Source organism: Panthera tigris, chromosome B3 (assembly GCF_018350195.1).
Source record: "Panthera tigris isolate Pti1 chromosome B3, P.tigris_Pti1_mat1.1, whole genome shotgun sequence".
NCBI classification, from domain to species: Eukaryota; Metazoa; Chordata; class Mammalia; order Carnivora; family Felidae; genus Panthera; species Panthera tigris.
This window is the reverse complement of record NC_056665.1, coordinates 81,705,951-81,726,966: the sequence shown is the minus strand read 5'-3', so window position 1 is coordinate 81,726,966 and position 21,016 is coordinate 81,705,951. Positions and strand designations below refer to the sequence as shown.

General features: G+C 39.2%; 1 protein-coding gene across 10 annotated transcripts in view; it reads right to left on the bottom strand.

The window, feature by feature from the left end:
- The window catches only part of AKAP6 (A-kinase anchoring protein 6), a 554,906-nt gene that overhangs the window by 361,395 nt on the left and 172,495 nt on the right, over nucleotides 1–21,016 (bottom strand). For 9 of the 10 annotated variants that reach the window (XM_042989539.1, XM_042989537.1, XM_042989535.1 and 6 more), the window contains one exon: nucleotides 12,110–12,467. In XM_042989539.1, the coding sequence (XP_042845473.1) occupies nucleotides 12,110–12,433 (324 nt within the window). In that variant the 5' untranslated portion in view covers nucleotides 12,434–12,467. Of the gene's footprint in view, nucleotides 1–12,109; nucleotides 12,468–18,150; nucleotides 18,185–20,856; nucleotides 20,912–21,016 lie in introns of all 10 variants that reach the window. The other variant, XM_042989544.1, reaches the window with a different exon arrangement.

Genomic DNA, 21,016 nt, shown 5'->3' with positions numbered 1-21,016 from the left:
TGCATGCCCTCAGATTTCCAACAGAGATATGGAAACTAACTCTCCCTTCATAACACCTGCTAATTATTGACAGGTCTAAGTATATCAATTTGCATTCAATGAACCAAACATTCAAAGGAAATATATTTTATGCTAACATAAGCTGTATATCAAGCTTGGACAAGAGGAGAAAATAGGATTCCTCATAATGGCTAGAGTATTAATAACTCAGATTGAAGGCTGTGTCTACCACCATGCTACAGTGGGTACCATATGAAAATAAGGGGAGAAAGTACAGAAGGAGTGACCAAATTGACCTTCAAATTGCCTTCACCCCAGATAATATTTCAGCTGCAATTCAAAGGATGTGTAGCTATTTTCATACAGACAGAAGTTTGGGGTAAAGAGTGAGGTGATTTCCCAGGGAAAGAGAAACCATGTTCCAAGACATGGATTTCTAAAAGGGCTTAACTTTTTAGAGGTGCAGGAAAGGAAATGTCAGAAGACACAGTGGGCCAGCTGGGTCCAGACTGTGAAGTAACTTATGAGCCATGCCCAGGCATTTGGACTTTATCTAGGAGGGCACCTGAAAGCTAAGGCAGGTAAACATTGCAGTTAAAATACTTTTTCTTTTTTTTTTTAAGTTTATTTATTTTGAGAGAGACTGCACACAAATGCAAGCAAGGGAAGCCCAGAGAGAAAGGGAGAGAGAGAATCCCAAGCAGTCTCTGCGCTGTCAGTGCAGAGCCCAATGTGGGGCTCAAACTCAAGAGCTGTGAGATCATGACCTGGACCAAAATCAAGAGTTGGACACTTAACAGACTGAGCTACCCAGGCACCCCTATAGTATTTTTTCAAACAACATTTAATTCCTAGTTATTTCCAAGATGGGGGCATAGACCATGCATAAAGGAGGTAGTCTCCTATGTGGTGTTACTTGAAGAACTCTGTCTCCACCTTGTCACTAACGCCTGACTCCCACAATTACAGACAGAGGTGGATGCCTTTGGCCAGTGTGATAATATTCCCACTGCAAAAGAAAAAGTTTGAGCTGCAGCCACTGTTAACACTGTAGTTTGAATTACTTTATAGGGTATTTTGACAGAAATTCGGTTTCTAGAAGAAACTGCAAGAAAGCACTGAAGACTTTCTTTTTTTATATAAGATCTTTTAAAATGTTTATTTATTTTGAGAGAGAGAGAGAGAGAGAGAGAGAGCGAGCATGGGAGGGGTAGAGAGAGAGACAGACAGAATCCCAAGCAGGCTCCGCACTGTCAGTGTGGAGCTCGATGCGGGGCTCGAACTCACAAATTGTGAGATCGTGACCTGAACCAAAATCAAGAGTGGGATGCTTAACTGACTGAACCACCCAGGCATCTCTGAAGACTTTCTTCATAATTTGCCTAAGGTCAGTTTCCCTCCTTGTGAACCAATTCTCTAGCAGCTATTATACTCATTCCCTCTTCCTCAGGAGAGGAACAGATCACTTTTCACTTTCATTTCATATATTCCTTTTCCAGTTAATGATGTATTTGGCAGATTTGCTGCATTCAAATAATGAAGAAAATTGGTGCATTAAGTTATCATAGAACAATGGAAGCAGCTACTCTAAAAAGCCCACTAATAACAGTCACACTGCTAAAACGAACACCAGAGAGATTTCTATTCTGTTCCTTTCTATTCTATTCACATTAATACAAAGAAATACAGCCCTCAGCCCTAACACAAAGTGACAATAGACATAGCAGTTCAATTTGAGCCTGATGAGGGCAAATTCAGTGGCAGAGTACCAGTCGCCTCTGACTCCCAAGTGGCCTCTCTGGGCTTGCATCAGCCACCTGGTCTGATGGACTTTTTCTTGCTTCCCACTTTCACCACCCTTTGTCATTTACCAAACAATCTTATAGCTGTGTCACATCTCTCCCCTTTCCAGAGCACCCTGCACATACCCGTAATCTCATTGTAAGACATAGGTTTTTACCATTTATTCCTTTGTAGATGTTTTTATGACTACTAGATCAAGTCCAGACTCCTCTGAGGCATTCAAAGTATTTATGGTCCTTCAAAATGTGTCTCCACTAACTTCAATAATATGTGTCATTCATCATTCCCTGGCTCCAGGGAAAAGAAGCCCTTCGGTCTTTCATATTCAAAGCACTCTTTGCTCAGGCAATATCCCCTGCTTATACAAGGCAGCCATGGAAAGCTGTGCATGTGGTAGACTGCACAACTTCCAAAAAAAGGTGCCATTTATACATAGCCTGTACAACTATAGGTGGGCAGCCCTGTGCCTGGACTTCCCTATAAAATAATTTCTAATTCAAAAAGTTATATGAATTAAATGAGAGAGAAATATTTACTCTATTTGGATTTGGTTTTTCTTTTGTTTATAAGAATTTTAAGAGAATAACATTGATACTTTTAAAACATACAGGCTGGTATCTGGCATGGATTTATTCCTTTCCCTATCACTGTTTTTACTGACTTTATGAGGTCACTTGACCTCAAAAGAGTCATGTAGGAGTCTTTGCTCCTAAATCAGTTACTCTGAATCTCTGGGTTTTTTTTTTTGGGGGGGGGTGGCATGTGGGGGAGGAAAGGGATCAAATGCATTGATCAAGAGAAATGAATCCAAGAGCCCTTTGCTGAAAATCATCTTCCAAGGGTCATCAGCTCTAGCTTGTACTGGAATCACCTGAGAAGTCTTTAAAATGACTCATGCCTAGGTCTAAACCCAGATTCTAATGTATCTGTCTGGAGCATGGCCTGATAAATGGGTTTGTTTGTTTGTTTTTTTTTAAGCTTCCAAAGAGATTCTACTGTGCGGCCAACGATAAGAAACACTGTCTCTACGCATGCCATACCTGGAAATCAATTGATTTCTTAACATTTCTCATTAAAGATGTCTATCGCTTGTTCCACCCACTTCCATGCTAGAATACTAGTAATTCACAGCTTGGAATCATTTCACTTTAGTTAGATCACATGTTTACCTCTTTGGGATATAACATTTTGAAGGGGGCAGAGTGGGAAAAGTAGCGGCAAATAATGAAAAGAAACAAAAGAAACAAGTTCTCTCCCTAGTTCTGGGTAGCTGTGAACACCCCTAACTCAAAGGGACCCCAGGATTTCATTTATATCCCACTTCAAAACCCTCACATTCCTGCTGGTGATGAATTAAAATACCCATAGTTTAGATCTTCTTCTTAATTAAAAAAAAAAGAAGACGAAAAACAATGAGCCCCCACTCTCAAATCCATTCATCTTAAACATCTAATACAAGAAAGCCAGAACTTATTGCCCTATACTTTATAGCCACCAAAATTTCTCACAATGTAGAAGGGTATGAGACCACTGCACTAAAGTAGAAAGAATATTCATACTTAAGAATCTTTTTGAGTATGGTTTGGCTTTTCTTGAGCATGGTTTGATTCCCAAGCTGATCAGCTTCTAACCTTTCTAAGACTCAACTTCTTCATACATGATAGGGGATTATGGTAAGGATTAAATAAAATATTGTAAATAAAAACTCCTGGTTCATATCAGCCATTCAGTGAATGCTACTGAACTGAAAACTCTCTAGGCAAGGAAAGACAGTTAACTAATATCTTGCCTCTGGTGCACTGCTCCTACAAACACCTAATCCGCTGAGTTAGGTGATAAGTGAAAGCTGATAAGTAGTGTTGCTCAGTGATAGTTCATCCTGGAATTATTTTATTTTATTTTTTTAATTGAAGTATAGTTGACATACAATGCGACATTAGTTTCAAGTGTATGAAACAGTGATTCAGCATCTCTCTGTGTTATGCTATGCTTATCATGAGTGTAGCTACCATCTGTTACCATGTGATGCTATTATAATACCATTGACTATATTCCCTATGCTGTACCTTTCATTCCCATGACTTATTCATTCCATAACTGGAAGACTGTACCATACCAACAGTATTTTAAACCCCCCTTTTTTTTAAGTAACAAATCCCAGTAAGACTTCTCTAATCAAAATAATGTGTTTCTTCAGACTTTTCTCACTGGTCTCACTTTCAAATCCTTTTATGGTATTTATTACCTCTCTCTAAACTCTGTTTTCATGGTTTCTTTCAAATTATGAAGTCTATAATAATCCTCATTTTCCATGCTACTATTGCTAATTAAAAATCATGCAGCTGGGGGTCGCCTGGGTGGCTCAGTCAGTTAAGCGTCTGACATCAGCTCAGGTCATGATCTCACAGTTCGTGGGTTTGAGCCCCTTGTCAAGCTCTGTGCTGACAGCTCAGAGCCAGGAGCCTGCTTCAGATTCTGTGTCTCCCTCTCTCTCTGCTCCTCCCTTGCTCGTGCTCTGTCTCTTTCTCTCTCAAAAATAAATACTAAAAAAAAATTTTTTTTAATTACACAGCTGGGAAATCTGGTAGACTTATTGGGCCACCTTGACAATTAATGTTCCCATCCTGAGCTCTAAATACATTAGTGTATGTGAGTAAGGCTCATATATACTCGAAAATTTTCCATAGTAGTATGTGTCAGAAGCTACCAATGTTAATTTTTCCATGTTGCCCTTCCTAAATCTTAACCAAGAATACTGACTTGTAGTAGGAAACATGTGCTAGATCTGAGACTTTTAGATCATCTCCCAAAATCATGATGAAAATATATTAACCAGTCAACAAGCAAAAAGTATTTATTTAGCACACAGCCAGTTTTCTAGCATTGGATGTGTGAGCAGGGAAGTGGGGAGATATTTATTCCAAGATTGAGATGAATTTTCCACATAATCGGGTGTCCCGAATATCTAAACTTAGCTTTTCAAACATTAAACACTCTTTTTATTTCATCCATTTTTATTGGTCAATGACACCAAACACTTTTTCATAATCTAGGCACTAACCATAGGAAAAACTTGTCCACTGATAAGCACCATACTGAAGCCACACTCCCAAAACACTAGACAATGAACATCCAGCTTTCCTGGGAAAATACCCTCCGAGGAATTCACATCAACCATATAAGAAATTCCAGCCACAAATCTGGGCTTGGGGAAGTCAAAACAAAGTAATATCTTTATACCTACCGACAGAAAACTCAGCTCTATTTTCTAGTTTCCTGGAATTTGGAATATGCTTTTGGGATTGCCATTTTAACGTACATTTCAAGTTGGTCATATTAACATTAAGATCAGAATCCTTCAAGCTCCAAACTGTTAATGTCAGAACTTTAGTTTCATTCAGGGTTCCCTTTATGAAGAATTTTCCTGAGAATCCTAGGGCATATTTTAGATGTGCCCAAGAATCAACCCTGGCTGCTGCTCAGTCATGGCCAGCAGACCCAGCACTTCACAGCTGCCACTCTGAAACAACCTCTGCCACCTCCAGCAGACTTCAGCTAATTATGCTCCAGTAGTGGGAGAAAGAGAACACTCCTTCCTCTACACCTGCTGTACAAGAGGAGGGAAGAATTTCAGGCAGAGAGTCAGCTGATGCAGGTCCTCCAAGTCACCTCCACAACCTCTTCCCTTCCCTGGGTCCTCACGCCGCCTGGCTGGCTGCTCAGGATGGATCCAAGAGTCAGAAACACACTTTACCACAAACTACTACCCCCCTCCCTATGCTCCCTCCTGCACTAGGACAGACCCCTGGCCCCATGATGAGGGTGAATTCTCTCCTAAGAGCTCCCTCATCCTAGGACCTCCATCACTTTCAGTCCATCAGGCCCATCTGATGTGCCAACTTCAGCTACAGAGAGAATTCAAGCTTTTTTTTTTTCCAGCAAGCCCTCCAGACCCCACGTGAGTCACTGGGTATCTGGCTCAACTCCAGATATCAGGCACATCTCAGTCTGGATACAGCCCAGTCAGAACATCTTGTAAACAGAGTCTCTGTTTAATGTTCTAACTTTGAGAACCAGGCCCAAATCCAAGAAACAGACACAAACTTCATTTGGAGGTGGCTGAGAGCACAATTTATCTAAAGTAGGTTGTTTGGAGGAGCTGATTCCAGCTATGTCACGTCAAGACTTCTATTTGTCATGTAGGCACATAATTTAGCCTATGCTAGCTAGACTAAGCTTTACCTCTTCCCTGTCATGTTTCCAGGAATACAAATAATATTTTCCCTAAGAAGACTGTTAATCAGGAAGCAGGGGTGCTGAATTTGCCTGTTTAGCACCCAAATACATTCATCCAGACAAGAAGTCTCAGTTAAAGTCAAAATCTTGTGAGGTTCTTAGTCTGGTTTTCCTACACAGCACAGCCTCAGAATCCAAAAGAAGAGAGGGAGGAGAGGGGAAAGTTTCTAAAAATGGTTCAGTTGGTTTCTCATACTTCTTAACTAAAGAATATCTGGAAGCTAAGAAGTAAGATATGTGGATTATATTTTCAGCTTAAAAATAATGGGAAAACTACACAGTATAATATATTGCATTGTTTCCATATTTTAGTCTTAAGGTTAGATGTTTTTATTCACTCTCTAAAACAATCACTTCTCCACCTGCCAACATGGGAACTTCATAATAGTGCTTTGTAGTTCATCCTGGGGGTTACAATAAAACTTCCCCTAAGAACTTGGAAGTAAGGTTGATATAAATACAGTTTCTGATAAATAAACTTTGAGATCAACATAATGACCAGAAGATAAGCAAAATTACCTTTAAAGAAAAAGAGTGGATTTGAGTCCAAAAGACCTAAGCATATGCTTATTGACTAAAATCATTACCAAAGAAGGAGTCAAACAGAAAAGTGAGGAGGGGGAGAAGGACCAGGCATAGTTACTTACAGAAAGAAGCCACCTAGACTCTTCCATGAAGACTTTCTTAGGAACGATCGCCAAGACTTCTGAGCCACTCAGATTCTCTATGATGAGAAAGTAATACCCCAAATGTACTTGAGCCTTGATTCATCCAATGCCTCCATCCTAATTCAACCCCTGACAAACAGCCTTCCTTGTGTGAACTTCCAGGGCAAGCCTATCTATGGGGAGAGAAGGCACTAACCATACAAACTTGGACTCAACCACAAATGTGAACTGAGCCCCCCTCAAGTGCTTGGCTCTTGTCCTAGGCAACAGGGATAAAGTGGAGAATTAGACATTTGAGGTCGTTGGGGCTAATGCAAATAAGTAAACAAATAAATAAGATAATTGCAGCTAGTGATCGCTACTAAATAAATAAATAAGCTGAATAATGGACTAGATAATTGCTGGGAAAGAAGATGGATGTTTTAGAATAGGGGTCAGGAATGGCTTCCTTGAGAAAGTGACATCTAATATATAGTAACATTATATATTAACATTAAAATGTCCTTATTACCTAAAGCAATCTATAGATTCAGTATAATTGCTGTCAAAATACCAATATTACTTTTTACAGAATTAGAACAATAATCCTAAAATTTGTATTGAACCACAAAAGATCCTGAATAGTCAAAACAACCTTGAGAAAGAAGAATATGGTTGGAGGTATCACAATGCCATACTTCAGGATATACTACAAAGCTGTAGTAATCAAAACAGTATGGTTCTGGCACAAAAATAGGCACATAAATCAATGGAACACACTAGAGAGACAAGAAATATACCCACGCTTATATGGTCAATAATCTACAACTAAGGAGGCAAGATTATACAATGGGAAAAAGACAGTCTCTTCAACAAATGGTGTTGGGAAAACTGAACAGCTACATGCAAAAAGATAAAACTGGACCACTTTCTTACACCATATGCAAAAGACAGGTGATGGGTACTAAGGAAGGCACTTGTGATGAGCACTGGGTGTTATACATAAGTGATGAATCACTGAATCCTACTCCTGAAACCAATACTACACTATATGGTCACTAACTAAAATTTTAAATAAAATAAAAATAAATAATAAATAAATAAAAATTGAAGCAATAAATAGATTCAAAATTGATTAATAACCTAAATGTGAGACTTGAAACCATAAAACTCCTAAAATAAAACATAGGCAGTAATCTATTGCACATTGGCCTTAGCAACATATTTACGGATATGTCTCCTCAGGCAAGGGAAACAAAAGCAAAATTGAAATATTTGGACTACACCAAAATACAAGCTTTTGCACATCAAAGGAAACCATCAACAAAACAAACAGGCAATGTATTAAATGGGAGAAAATATTTGCAAATGATACATCTGATAAGGGGTTAATATCCAAAATATATAAATAACATATACCACTCACCATCAAAATAATAATAAAAATAATAATCCAATTAAAAAATAGGCAGAGGACCTGAATAGAGATTTTTCCAAAGAAGATACACAGAGAGCCAACAGCCACATGAAAAGATGCTCAACATCACAAACCATCAGGGAAATACAAATCAAAACCACAATGAGATATCACCTTATATCTGTCAGAATGGCTAAAATCAAAAACACAAAAAATAACAAGCATTGGTAAGGATAAAAGGAAACTGTTATGCACTGATGGTGGGAATATAATTGGTGCAATCACTATGGAAAACAGTATGAAGTTTCCTCAAAAATTAAAAATAGAAATGTCATACAATCCAGTAATTCCACTACTGGGTATATACGCAAAGAAAACAAAACACTAATTCAAAATATATATACATCCCTATTTTTATTGCAGTATTGTTTACAATAGCCAAGATATGGAAGCAACCCAAGTGCCCATCAATAGATGAATGGGTAAAGAAGCTGCAGTATATATACACAATGAAATATTACTCAGCCATAAAAGAGAATGAAATCTTACCATTTGTGGCAACATGGGTGGAGCTAGAGAACATTATGTTAAGTGAAATAAGTCAGATAAAGAAAGAAGAATACCATATGATTTCACTTATATATGGAATCTAAAAAACCAAACAAAGCAAACAAACCATAGGCTTAGCCTATCCTAAGCATTTTCCAAAAGCACTTTTCAACTGATTTTTTAAGTCAGACATCCACACAATGGCAGAGAAGACCATGGTAACAAGACATAGAGCAAGCAATGTTGAAAGGGAGTGTGAGGCACAAAAACAAGCAAGGTAAAGGTAGTGCCTTTTTTTGTGCTTGCCCTTCATCAAACACAGTGCAGGCCCCACCTCACCCCAACCCCTGCCTAACTCTCTCTTAGGCTTGCACCTCCAGATGTTAGAACTTGGCTGCGCCTCTGCCTGACTGCTTGATGAGAATCCAGACTCTACCAGGCAAAGACAGAGGAAGAAAGTTTCTAGGCAGAGGCAACAGGAAAAGTTCTGAAGCAAGATGTCTAACTTAAAAAAAGCCTAACATTCCTTTGGAATTTCAGTGTGCCTGGAGCTTTATGAACAAGGAGAAAGTAACAGGAGACATGGCCAGAGAACCAAACAGGTGCAGAGCCACAGGAAGAGATTTCGGATTTATTAGAAGCCAATAGGAAGCAAGGGAAAAACATGACCTGATTTACATTTTTAAAAGATTCCATTGGCTACTGTGTGGAGAATAAACTGCAGGTGGTAGAGGAGACTCCACAAGTAGCCCAGGCAAGCAGTCTTGTGGCTTGTCTAGGGAGACAACAGTAGTGTTGTGGAAAAGTGAATGGCTTTAAGTCATATTTTGGAGACAGATCCATAGGACTTGTTGATAAGACAGATGGGTGGGATGGAGAGTCACACTTGGGCTTTGCAATGTGTGGTGCCTTCCACTGAAATTGGAAAGACATGGGGGTAGGACGGATTAAGAGCTTTTCAATGGTCATATCTGGTTTGAGATTCTCACTTAAAGACACAATTAGAGATGTCAGTTAGGCAGATGGGGTTCCTGGGAGAACATTAGGATAGATATATAAATCTAGAAATTATCTGTGCCTAGAAGGTCCTTAAAGCCATGGCATTACCATCCTTGGGATGGTTATTTTTCATGGTAAATTAAAAAAATGAATTATTCACGAAGGCAGTAAGAGCCAAAATGGGACATCCCATAGCAGATGGCTGGTCTTGCCCAGGCTGGGTCTGCCCCTCTGCTTTGCCATATCCCTTACATGAGAGCTGCTCCCACAAGGTTGTTTTGTTGTGCTTTCACATATAAAACATTATGTCCAAGTTGCCCCTTTATTCTGTGGATCAATGTGGGAATCTGAGAAATTGACATGTATTTAAAATTGTTTTAAATGCATCAAAGTGCTTACTTGGTTGAATAAAGAAATATTACACAAATAAAGGGGAAATTTAACCATATGTGAGATTAGGAGACTTGTGTAGATTAAGTCTCAGTTCACTGACCAGAGTTTGTTGACTTTGGGCTCAGTGTGAAAGGGCTCTATTATTACAGAATATTTGAGAACATAACAGAAAATGTTGGTTAAGTCACTTGATGAGACAAGTATAAAAAAAAGTAGTGATAGAAACCCTAAAATTAAATTAATATAAGACAATGTCAATTCATCCCTTTAACAGTCTTTGATTAACTACTCTGTGATTACTATGTTGAATTCCTGCTCTTTTGGGGGGCTCCTTTTTCAGCAGAGGAGACAGACCACACCTTGGGACAGAGCTGGGTGGAGGCAGGTGTTACATGCTTTTTGACTAAAGTGAGAAGGTGACAGTTCCAATGAGAAAAAGACAAGCAAATCACCCTAGAGGTGATTTCTCAAACACTAACCCTAACCCTGGCTGATTATATAAAAACTTTACATTCCTGCATGAAATTAAGATTTAAATTTTTCTGTGTAAATCTGCAAGATTTGGGCGGAGCAACAGTCAACTTGCCTGACAACCCCAACCCTGTATTTACTTACAGGAGTCTCATGTAAGTGCAGCATTAGAGGCAACAGAGGAGAGGAGGAATGAGGTGAAGCCCCTGACTTCCATTTCACTCCAGCCTCAAGGAGAGCTGCTCCTTTGATTAAAGGAACCATATTTCAAAGACTGAGACAAATTATTCCCTATGGACACAGTGGGGAAACAGGCAGGCTTACACTGAAACTAGTTCCTAGCCTTCTCTCTATTATCCTTTTTGCACTTTCTCATTCCCAAAAAACCTGTGGAAAGAAAACCACCCAAGCCTACTCAACCTGGGAGAAGCCCAGCTAGCCACCTTGCTATTCTGGCTTCTTTTGTTTTCTCTCTCTCTCCCCCAGTTCCATCCTTTCCTCTCTGGGACTCTCCCTAATGTGGAAGACGGGCTCAGGATCTATTGACCCAGCCTAAAGGCTGAGTCAGCTCTGCTCTAGGCTTTGGGGCACGTGTTCTCTTACCTTAACTACCCACCTTCTCTTCTCACACTGATGGCTGCAGCCTATAAACCATTTAAGTGTTAAGATCCAGGAATCTGTTTGGTCTTTGGTTTCAGATCATTTGGGATGAATTCGCTTAGGTAAAAAAATTCTCCTTAAGATCTCATCTAACTAACTAGAAATTTACATTAGGATTTGGGGTCAATGCCCTGATTGATGACAAATCTGCCTTGCTTTGCTGGTCATTAACCTGAGCGTGTGTCTGCCTCAGGGACCTGGATGAGATAAGTGGCTATGACAGGACAAGATCCACTGTAATGTGGGGTCCCTAGGCCAGAATCTCTATTAATAACACTCTTTACTAGCACCTCCATTTCATGATTAACAAACATCAGGCTTTTCAAGGGCTCTAGAATCCACAGACATTTTTTTAACATCTGAACATTGAGTGAGTTGTTATAAAAGCACCTTTGTTCTTCATGACACATTGTACCTGGATGAAAGGACTCATTCTAAAAGGCAAACACTACCCCTCCCCATCATGCCAGAACTCACTGTATGCCACAAAGGTGGCATCAACTGCAATATAAGATAATAATCACATACACACACTCACAATCACAGCTCAATTTGATGTTTTACCTGTGAGAGGCTTATTAAACCTTTTAAAATACTTTTATTCTTCATAATTGATTTCTATGACACTGCACCAAAATGCCCTTCTCTTTTCCCCCCTGTCTGCATTACCCCCTAAGATCAGTTTGGTTCCAGAGAGCCAACCCATGAATTGAAATCAGGCAAGAATGAATTCTGCCCATGTGTATCGAACATGGTATTCTATTTTTCTTCCTGGACATTTCCTCATTGCGAGTTACAGAACTCAGGCGCCAGGTGCTACAGCCTTTTTCAGACTTCTGTCTAGAATGGACCTAAGTCCAGAGACCTTCCTTACCTTTAGTTGAACTAGATGCACATCCACATGCTTGCTGTCTGAGTCCTGCTGGACTGAATAGGTTAGGTCACGGACCCTCTCTGAGGTCATCCGGAGCCAGGTCTCAATTTCAGGTAAATGGAGGACAATCTTCCAGTCAGCCCCTGTATGCAATGGGGGTGGCTTTTCATACTGCTGGTCAGAATCCATATCCTTCATTGCCTCTTCTCCCTCACCCTGCTCCACAGTGGGTGTCAAGTTGATGGCCATGGGTGAAGCATCAGTAGCCATGGGATCCAGGTCCTGAGACCTCAGAGGGGAAAGTGTCACGCTCATGGTTAACATGGAGAAGTCTAAACCTTACTTCTTTCCAAAACAGCTGAAAGGCAAGAGGAAAGAAGAAAGCAAGAGTCAGACAAGATTGCCAAATAAAGAAATCATACTTCACAGAAGAAACAGGATTTCTAAATTAAGCCAGATTTCTAAATTAAGAAACCATAGCTCATGGCAAAAACAGAAGGAGGTGTTGTGAGTTTCTACATAGTAGCTCCAAGACCCAGCATATAATAGGAACACAAAACCATGTGGTATTGCCTACCCCACCATCCATCATCTCCTCATTCCTTACTAATAAAATCCTGCTTTTCAGCTGTGCATATTCCTGCCAAGAATTTACAACTACATCTCCTATCTCCATCACAGCTAGGTATGGCCATGTGGCTAAGTTCTGACCAATGAGGTGTAAGTGAATGTGTGGGAGAGCTGCTTAAAAGGAGCTGACTTAATTTAGGAGGGGCCTCCTTTCTGCCCTTCTGCTTCTCCCCCTGCCTCTAGCCTATAATGTGGACTTGATGACTAGAGTTCCAGTTTTTGTCTCTGACCAGGAGATGCATTTGGGTATGGCAGTAGAGGATGATAGAGCAAGGTGGTAGGAACATGGATCCCACAGGATAACAAGGAGCTACTGTATCTGTCTTAGACTGCTGCCCTGAACTACTTTTATTGAGAGAAGAACAAACTTCTATCTTGTTTTAGTCACTATCACTTGGGGCTTTTCTACTATAAGCACCTAAGCATCATCTTGGCTATTATAATCAGTATATTCAATACGTGGGATAACTAGAGAGGCAACAAGGTTCTAATTAACAAAAACACTATGCTGAATTCAGGAGAGGTTGCTCCTTTCTATGATATGTTAGATAAAAGGATATCATGCAGTAATTCCAAACCTATACTTTGCCAGAAAGTATAAATCAGGATTAGTATATACAAAATATCTAATTAACTATCAACTTAAATTACATTAATTTTTGGTGATATTGAAAATTTTAGAAGCTTCTAGAATTTCAAGAGTAATAAATTGCTCTTAAACACTTAACATTAAGAAGTTAACTAAATATGTTTAAAATAACATAACTGTAAGTCATAATAAAGTTTCTTTTTAAAGTAAAGTTGATAAGCTTGTTAGTAAGCTAGCTTACTAATGTAATGATCTAAACTATATAATTTATCTTTCTTCTAGAACTAGTCTAACATAAAATGACAACGTTTAGGATCTTGTACTTTAAACATTTCAAATAGACATTTTTAGTTTCAGAAGCAGCTTCTTCTACTCAAGGTAGTGGGTTTCTTTTCCTTTTTTTTTTTTTTTTTAATATTTAATGTCCATTTACTTTTGAGAGAGAGAGAGAGAGAAGGTACAAGTGGGTAAGGGGCAGAGACAGAGAGAGGGGGGCAGATGACCCAAGAGGGTTCCCTGCTGACAGCAGAGAACCCAGTTTGGGGCTCAAACTCATGAACTGAACTGCAAGATCATGACCTGAGCTGAAGTCAGACAGTTAACCTACTGAACCACTCTGGCATCCCTGGGTTTCTTCTTCTTTTATGACACTTTCTCTGGTTCTACACATTCTAGCTCCCTTCTCCAAAGATGAAATGTGGTTGAACAAAATATGAAATTAAATGTGATTGCCAGAAAGTAGCCTTTATTTCTTTAGATTCTCACTATTCACTTAGTAACAATAGCAAAATTATTTTACCTACAAAAATAGAGGGGGGAAAATCAGGAAAGCTCCCATTTTGACCAGCAACATGTAACTTTCCATACAGAAATGGGCACAGAGAATGAAAAAACTTATTGAATTGACAAAAGCCTTAAGAATAAGTTATTCCTATGACATATTATTTCAGAAACCTTCCAACTCTGCATTGCACTGCCCCCCTCCCAATTTCTTGAACATTTAATTTTTAAATTAGATGATAAGCAGGATTATGGATGAATTTTTGAAACCAAAGTTATTTGTAAAAATAAAATATTATGTCTTAAGGTAAGTTTATCACTCTGGTACTGGCCTTAGAAAGTGATTTTAGGCTTCAATTCAACAGTTTTCTCCATCTAATTGCGAGAGAAAGAAATCCATGCCCCACATTCTTAACCACTCTTACATACAATTTTTAAAATCATACTAGACCTGGCTATTTTTTAAAGATTTTTTTAATGTTTATTTATTTTGAGAGAGACAGAGACAGAGCATGAGCAGGGGAGGGGCAGAGAGGGAGGGAGACACAGAATCCGAAGTAGGCTCCAGGCTCTGAGATGTCAGCACAGAGCCTGCTGGGGGGCTTAAACTCATGAACAGTGAGATCATGACCTGGGCCAAGTCAGAAGCGTAACCAACTGAGCCACATAGGCACCCCTAGACCTGGCTATTTAAAAAACACAATGAAGAGATATCAAAACTTCAGAAGCAATAAAAGTCCAGGAAGAGTGAGCTGCCATCTACTTATTCATACCCTAGCCTCAGACAGGCTCTGGTTCTGATTTCTCAAAGCACTTTTAAATTTTTAATCAATTCACTTGCTCTCTGGGCGATCCGTTTAGAATCACAATCCCAGAGAAGGAATCGGATACACAAAGGTTAATAAAGGTTTCCAATGGAAGGTCATAGACCTGGTGTTAAATGAAGAAGACAATGGTATCACAATGGTTACCTCTTATAAGAAACCGGATTCACCCAAATCAGAAAACTAAATGCCAGGGTAGTGTACAGTGAACTATTTCTGCCACACCCACACACTGACTCACACACGCAACCCCAGATCTCTCCTAAGCACGCTGCATAACTGAAAAATGATGCTTGGTCATTGTGTTTTCTCTGAAACTCCTGAATCAACACAGGGCCTTCTCTGGAATATACATCCTACTATAAACTAAAGAACATATAAAAAATCGACTCAAAGCAATTTATGTCCTAATATACAATATTTCCATAGATACCATCAGGCTGTGCACTAAGCAGGCACAGTGCAGTTTTATGTGGGACAAGATGCTCCACATTTCTGGGTCTCAGTTTCGTCATATGTAAAATGACAAAATTGGACTAGGTGATTAATGAGATCCCATCAGACCATAAAAATCTGTGATTACCCTGGGTTATTTTCCAGAGATTCCAAAGCCATTAAAATAGCATCATCCTGCCTATACTGAGAGCTGTGTAGATACCAAGTGCTGGTCCTCCATTTTAACAAAGCACATGAACAGCATCAATAGATTTTCCTACTTAATGGAATGAAATAAAGTATTACCACGCAAATGCATTTTATAAATCATTATTAACACATTATGTGTTGCTAATTCTTCCCAGAGAAACAAATATGGGAGATTCTCTCAGAGTTTGAAACGAAAGACTGACAACAGAGATGTGGCTGTATATGTAGAGGACACACAGAATAAAATAAAAACATTATACAAAAATGTAGCTGGTGTTCATCACACATGAGTAAATGCTAAGGAAACCTAATATTCAAGCCGCAAAGCAAAATTTTCCTGTGTCTATAAAATTTCAACCTGGATGTGATGTTTCTATATTTAACTGAGCACAGTATAAACAAGAAAACTTCAGTATCTCAGAGAAGTAAAGCAAAGCAGGGGTTACTCAAGTTTTATTTTAATCTCTATTTTCCCTCTAGTATACCTTTGCCACTGGGAAAGGAATACTGCCTGTGTTGTAACAGCATAGCAAGCCTGGAAAGTGGCATAAAATTGATTAATTATCCATTTTCATGCAAAGTAATTACCATAAACATTTAAATTTCCATTCTAGTAGTTCACATTTAATATGCCCCCATGGATAACCAATCTCTTTTTGATTTTCACAGAATCACATCTGATTTCAAAGATAAATTTATAATTTAAAGGAAAACTGCTTCACATTGTAGAGACCTATAGTAACAACCTTTATGTATATTTTTCCTGCCCCTATCATGCCTATTCAAGCTTGCTTTTCCATTGAATTAATTACTCTATTTGAATGCAAATAGTAGGAAATTCAGCACAGGTCTATTATACGTTCTTCTAAATACTGTAAGTTTTGTATTCTTTCTTGACAAGGCGTCTTAAAATGAGATTCCTTTCCAGGCACAGAGAAAGTTTTTTAAAAAGCCACTAGACAACAGACGATACAGATGAAAGCAATGACCCAAATGTGCCCAGGTGCCCACCCACTCACTCAGGTTCCAAAGGTGCATGTGTGACAGGAGTGATCAACCAGCTTTTTGGAAACCAGTAACCTCCCCTTCCCCTCCCCCATCAAGTAATTATCTGTGGCCACCTCTCCAGCATTAGAGATAATACCACCTTTATCCCAGCTGCTGTTAAAAATAACATAAATCAAATCCTTCCCTTTCCACAAATCCAAAGAAGATTCAACATTTAAAGTGCAAGAGCTGCAAGCGGTAAAGATTTAAAAGCTTTTTCTTTTTTTCTTTTTTAAATATGTGGGAGGGCTTTTCCCACCATACTCTATTTATCATCCTATAGAAACAGAAGAAACATGCCACAAATTGCTTACTGACACGGACCAGTTCTGCTATCTTCCTGACAGTCCACAAGTTTTTAGCTGAAACCTGACATTAGCAGAATGCATTCGACTTGAATAAGACACATTTCAATCAGAGAGTGTTCTTGTACCAAGCTAGGAGACCGAAAAATGCAGCCACACAGCCATCAAAGCTGCCCACCTCCTTCTCCCTTCTCTAGTAATCTTTCTCTCTTAAATAAAAGAATAGAAAAGCCAGAAATCTGCCGTATGTACTCACTGTAAATGCTTTTGTCCCTAAAGGTCCTTCGGGATTAAGCGTCTGGCTCCTCCTTCTCCACCCCCCTCGGGTTCTCTTCCTGTGGCCAAATAAGATAAAGGCCGGTGTCAGGCCTGCTCCATGCCAGCAGGACACTGGTGAGTCTGCAGGGCACCAGCTTCATAAGTCCTTAGTAGCCCAAATCTCTTAAAAAGAGAAGGCTACTCCGCTGTCCCTATTTGGAAACTAATGTATAAGCTCCAGGCCTGTTCGGTTACAGTTGGGTCTTTTGCAAACAAGCCGTGATAAGTGAGCAGAGAAAAAGGAGACAGTTGCCAAAACAAGGATCACTATGGAAAAGAGTGTTTGGGTGGACAGAACACATCCAGTCACAGTTCAGAAGAACCAAGACGAAACATACCCTAAAAACTGAGTAATCCTAAAGCAGAATAAATTAATAAATGCATAATTAAATTAATAGTACTACATTAACATAACCAGCTGACAAAGCCAATCTGAGTGGAATAGGGTCAGGCCCCCTTTCCTTTCTTAGGAAGAAATTGCTCTTTCCAAGTAAAGAACATCATGCTGTGTATCATGTGAGAGGCAGTTCTACCATCCATGTAAATCAACCCAAACCTAAATACTTGCTCTCAATCTTTCTGTGCTCTGCCTAGTCCCTAAAAACAAGTGAGAGATGAAAGCATAATTCTAGCCAAATTAACAGATATGTTTGCTACTACGCACATGTTACAAAACTGAGACAGAGAAAATTATGTTAGGCATCACTGAGGATCCTTTTTCCTCCCTCCTCGTTTCATCTCTTTCATGTTCTCATAATCATCCTTTACAGAACCTATTTATAGAGACACTGAATTTTGAAAGGAAAAAAAAAAGTTCCACTGGAATGTTTTCATTTTTGTCCAAGGTTAAGCTCTTATGCTTTGATTACATTAAGGAAAAAGAAATAAACTTAAGAGGGGTACCCTGTATCTGGTTCCGGCATTCTAGAATCAGGCTCTGCGAAGAAAACACAAAAACAAGTTTAATAAATGGCTGAATTAAATGTCATGGCCTACCTAGACGAATGAGGCTCTAATTCATTATCCGGTTTTAAATCTTGCTGCCTGTGTACATTCCTGGCCTCTTGCGAGGTCAAACATTAGGAAACTTTAAATGGCTCTAAGCTCTTAAAGATGAGAGCCTAAGAGTTCCTGACAAGTGTTAAGTTAGATTTGCTCTTGGGGGGAAAAATAAAGGGTGGTTTTTGTAAGATGCTCCTAAGGAAGTTTCCATAATCACTGGCTGCTTCCTCCTTCTCCTTAGCCCTCTTCCTGGCTCCAAGCCCTGCAGCATTCACCTGGAGTAACAAGGTTTAGTGAGATCACTGCCATAACCCCAGATTAGTCTCACTTTCTAATCCTCCTGCCACAACAGAACAGCCTGCAAGCGGATAGGATATCCGCGAGAAGGACTTTGGAGGGAGGGAAGGGGGCGACAACATGTAAATAGTGGGTCCCTGACAGACTTCTGCAATTAAAACGATTTTCTTGGTGTTATCACTGCTGTTTCCCCTCTCTCTTTTTCCCTCTTTAATATGTCCTCTGTGCACAACTGTGTCCCCAGGCAGATGGTTGATTATATGCTGCTAATCACACAGGGACCTCTCCCAGTCTCCCTTCAGTCACCACTAACTCCCTCACCCAGAGCATAGAGTCTTCCATCAGCCATAACACACTTCATCAAACCATCTTCCTTCCTTGGCTTCTCCTCCTACTCCCCAGCCCTCCACCCTGATTATCAAGTCCTTCTCCTGTGGCAGGGACACCAAGATTGACTCGTCTAGTCATTACTCCTGTGTTTTCTTTCCCCCACCACAGCAGTCGGCTCCTGTCACCCAGAGATTCACTTGGCTGCATCAACCGGTCAGTTGCAAATGGTGCCCATGCTCATGAGTGCGTGGACCTGGATTCAGTGATGAGTGTTCATATTTGTTACTCTCATCCCAAGTTGCTAATAATCATCTTTAACTGTTAGGCAGCTACTTTTCTACTGTTCAAGAAAGCGTCTTGAGAGGAAATGGATTTGTAAAACTCTAATACATAATCTACACTACTTCTGCTCTCGTCAATGCTATTAACAGAAAGAAAACTGACATTACTGAAAATCAACTTTATATAAGGTATTATGTGTATATATGATTCATCATATTTGCCCTCAAGGAAATTATAATATGGACAATATTATAATTGTCCCTCCCTCCACTCTCTCCCCACCAAGCCCACACACACACTCACCCACTGATACCTGTTACACAAGCAGGAGGTAGGCAAACAAAGCCCTGTGAAGGCCCTAGTGGATTGGGATTAATCCTGAAAGGAGGAAAGATAAGGAATATTTTCTGAACCAGGTAACATTTGAGATAGGCTGGTAAAAACAGGTATGATTTAGGTGGGCAGGGGTAGAAGGGAAGTGGGAAAACAATTCCAGCCTGGGAGAATGCCGCTACACCAAGTTAAGAGAATCAACAAATAATTCAGCATTGAGAGGAAATGGGAGCTTGATGGGGACCAGAAACAGACAAGGCTACAAAGTAAGTTGTGGGCATAATATAAGAGTACTGCAAAGGCCATGCTAGGAAGGAGTTTGGAATGAATCTCACAGGAAGCAGAAACTTGAAAAAGACTGTAAAGAAGAGAAAAGGATTGCAGTTGTATTCTAAAATGGGACAGGAAAATCAATGCATCTACACTTATTTACCAAGAAAACGAAATGAGAAATCAGCATTATGAGAGGACTAACATCCTCTTTTCCAGGTAGACTTCATTAATATAAAAAAACATAAGCTTAAAAACCTCTTTCTGGTCCAGAAAAGAGAGTGGGTGGGAGAAAGAAAGAAAAAGAAAGGAAGCCTACAGAAAAAGAAAAGATGCCTACAAATATGACTTTCAGATCAGAGTAATTAAGGGAGTTCTGTGCTCTGTCCTACCTACTCCATTAAATATAAAAAGATTTCTCCATTTTTAGTTCTCCATTAACCCTAGTATCATAGATGTGAAGTGGAAATTTTATAAGGATTATTTTATGCAATGTTTTTACTTTTTCCTGTTCTAAAATTATTTTAATTAAAAATTAATATATATTAATTCAAATATTGTAAAAATAGATAACATTGAAGTTAAAAGATCCTCCTCTATTCCTATATTTTTATCCCCAGTCAATAAGTGATAAGAGGCTATTTATCTTTTGTGACCTCATTATGTAAAGTAGAAAGGAAATGAGCCTTATAGGGACAGTCATTTTTAAAGATTCTGAAGTCTAAATTAGTTGTCTGTATTAATAAACCAACATACAAGTGTTTGCTAACTCAGTATCTATTTATCTAGTGGTAATAGGTATTCTACTAGAAGTTGAATAAATTCTGACAAATAAATTGAGAGTTCTGGGTGACTTCTGGGTAGGGATAGCAAACTGAATATCTAATTCTGCTTCCTCTAGAAATCCCACTAACACCATTGCAGAGGTATTTTTTATTTGGGACTTTTTCTTTTTTTTAACGTGAACATTCAAAAATGGGAGGAAAAACAATAATCTTTTTGGAAACAGAAAATTGTATGAACAAGTGATAAATTCTTTAGCTGACTCAAGAAAGCTAAATCTTAACCCAGAAGAGCAGAGAACAAAGAACCAACCTGAGTTTACTTCAGAATCCTTTAAGCATTTTGGAACTGGTCGAACCAGGTACCTCTGAAGTAAAGAAAGAAGAGTGTAGAGAGAAAAATTAACTTTACAAAAAGAGAAGTCTGGCCTTTGTCCTGACTTCTAGGAGGTAACCTCTGTACCTTGGAATTT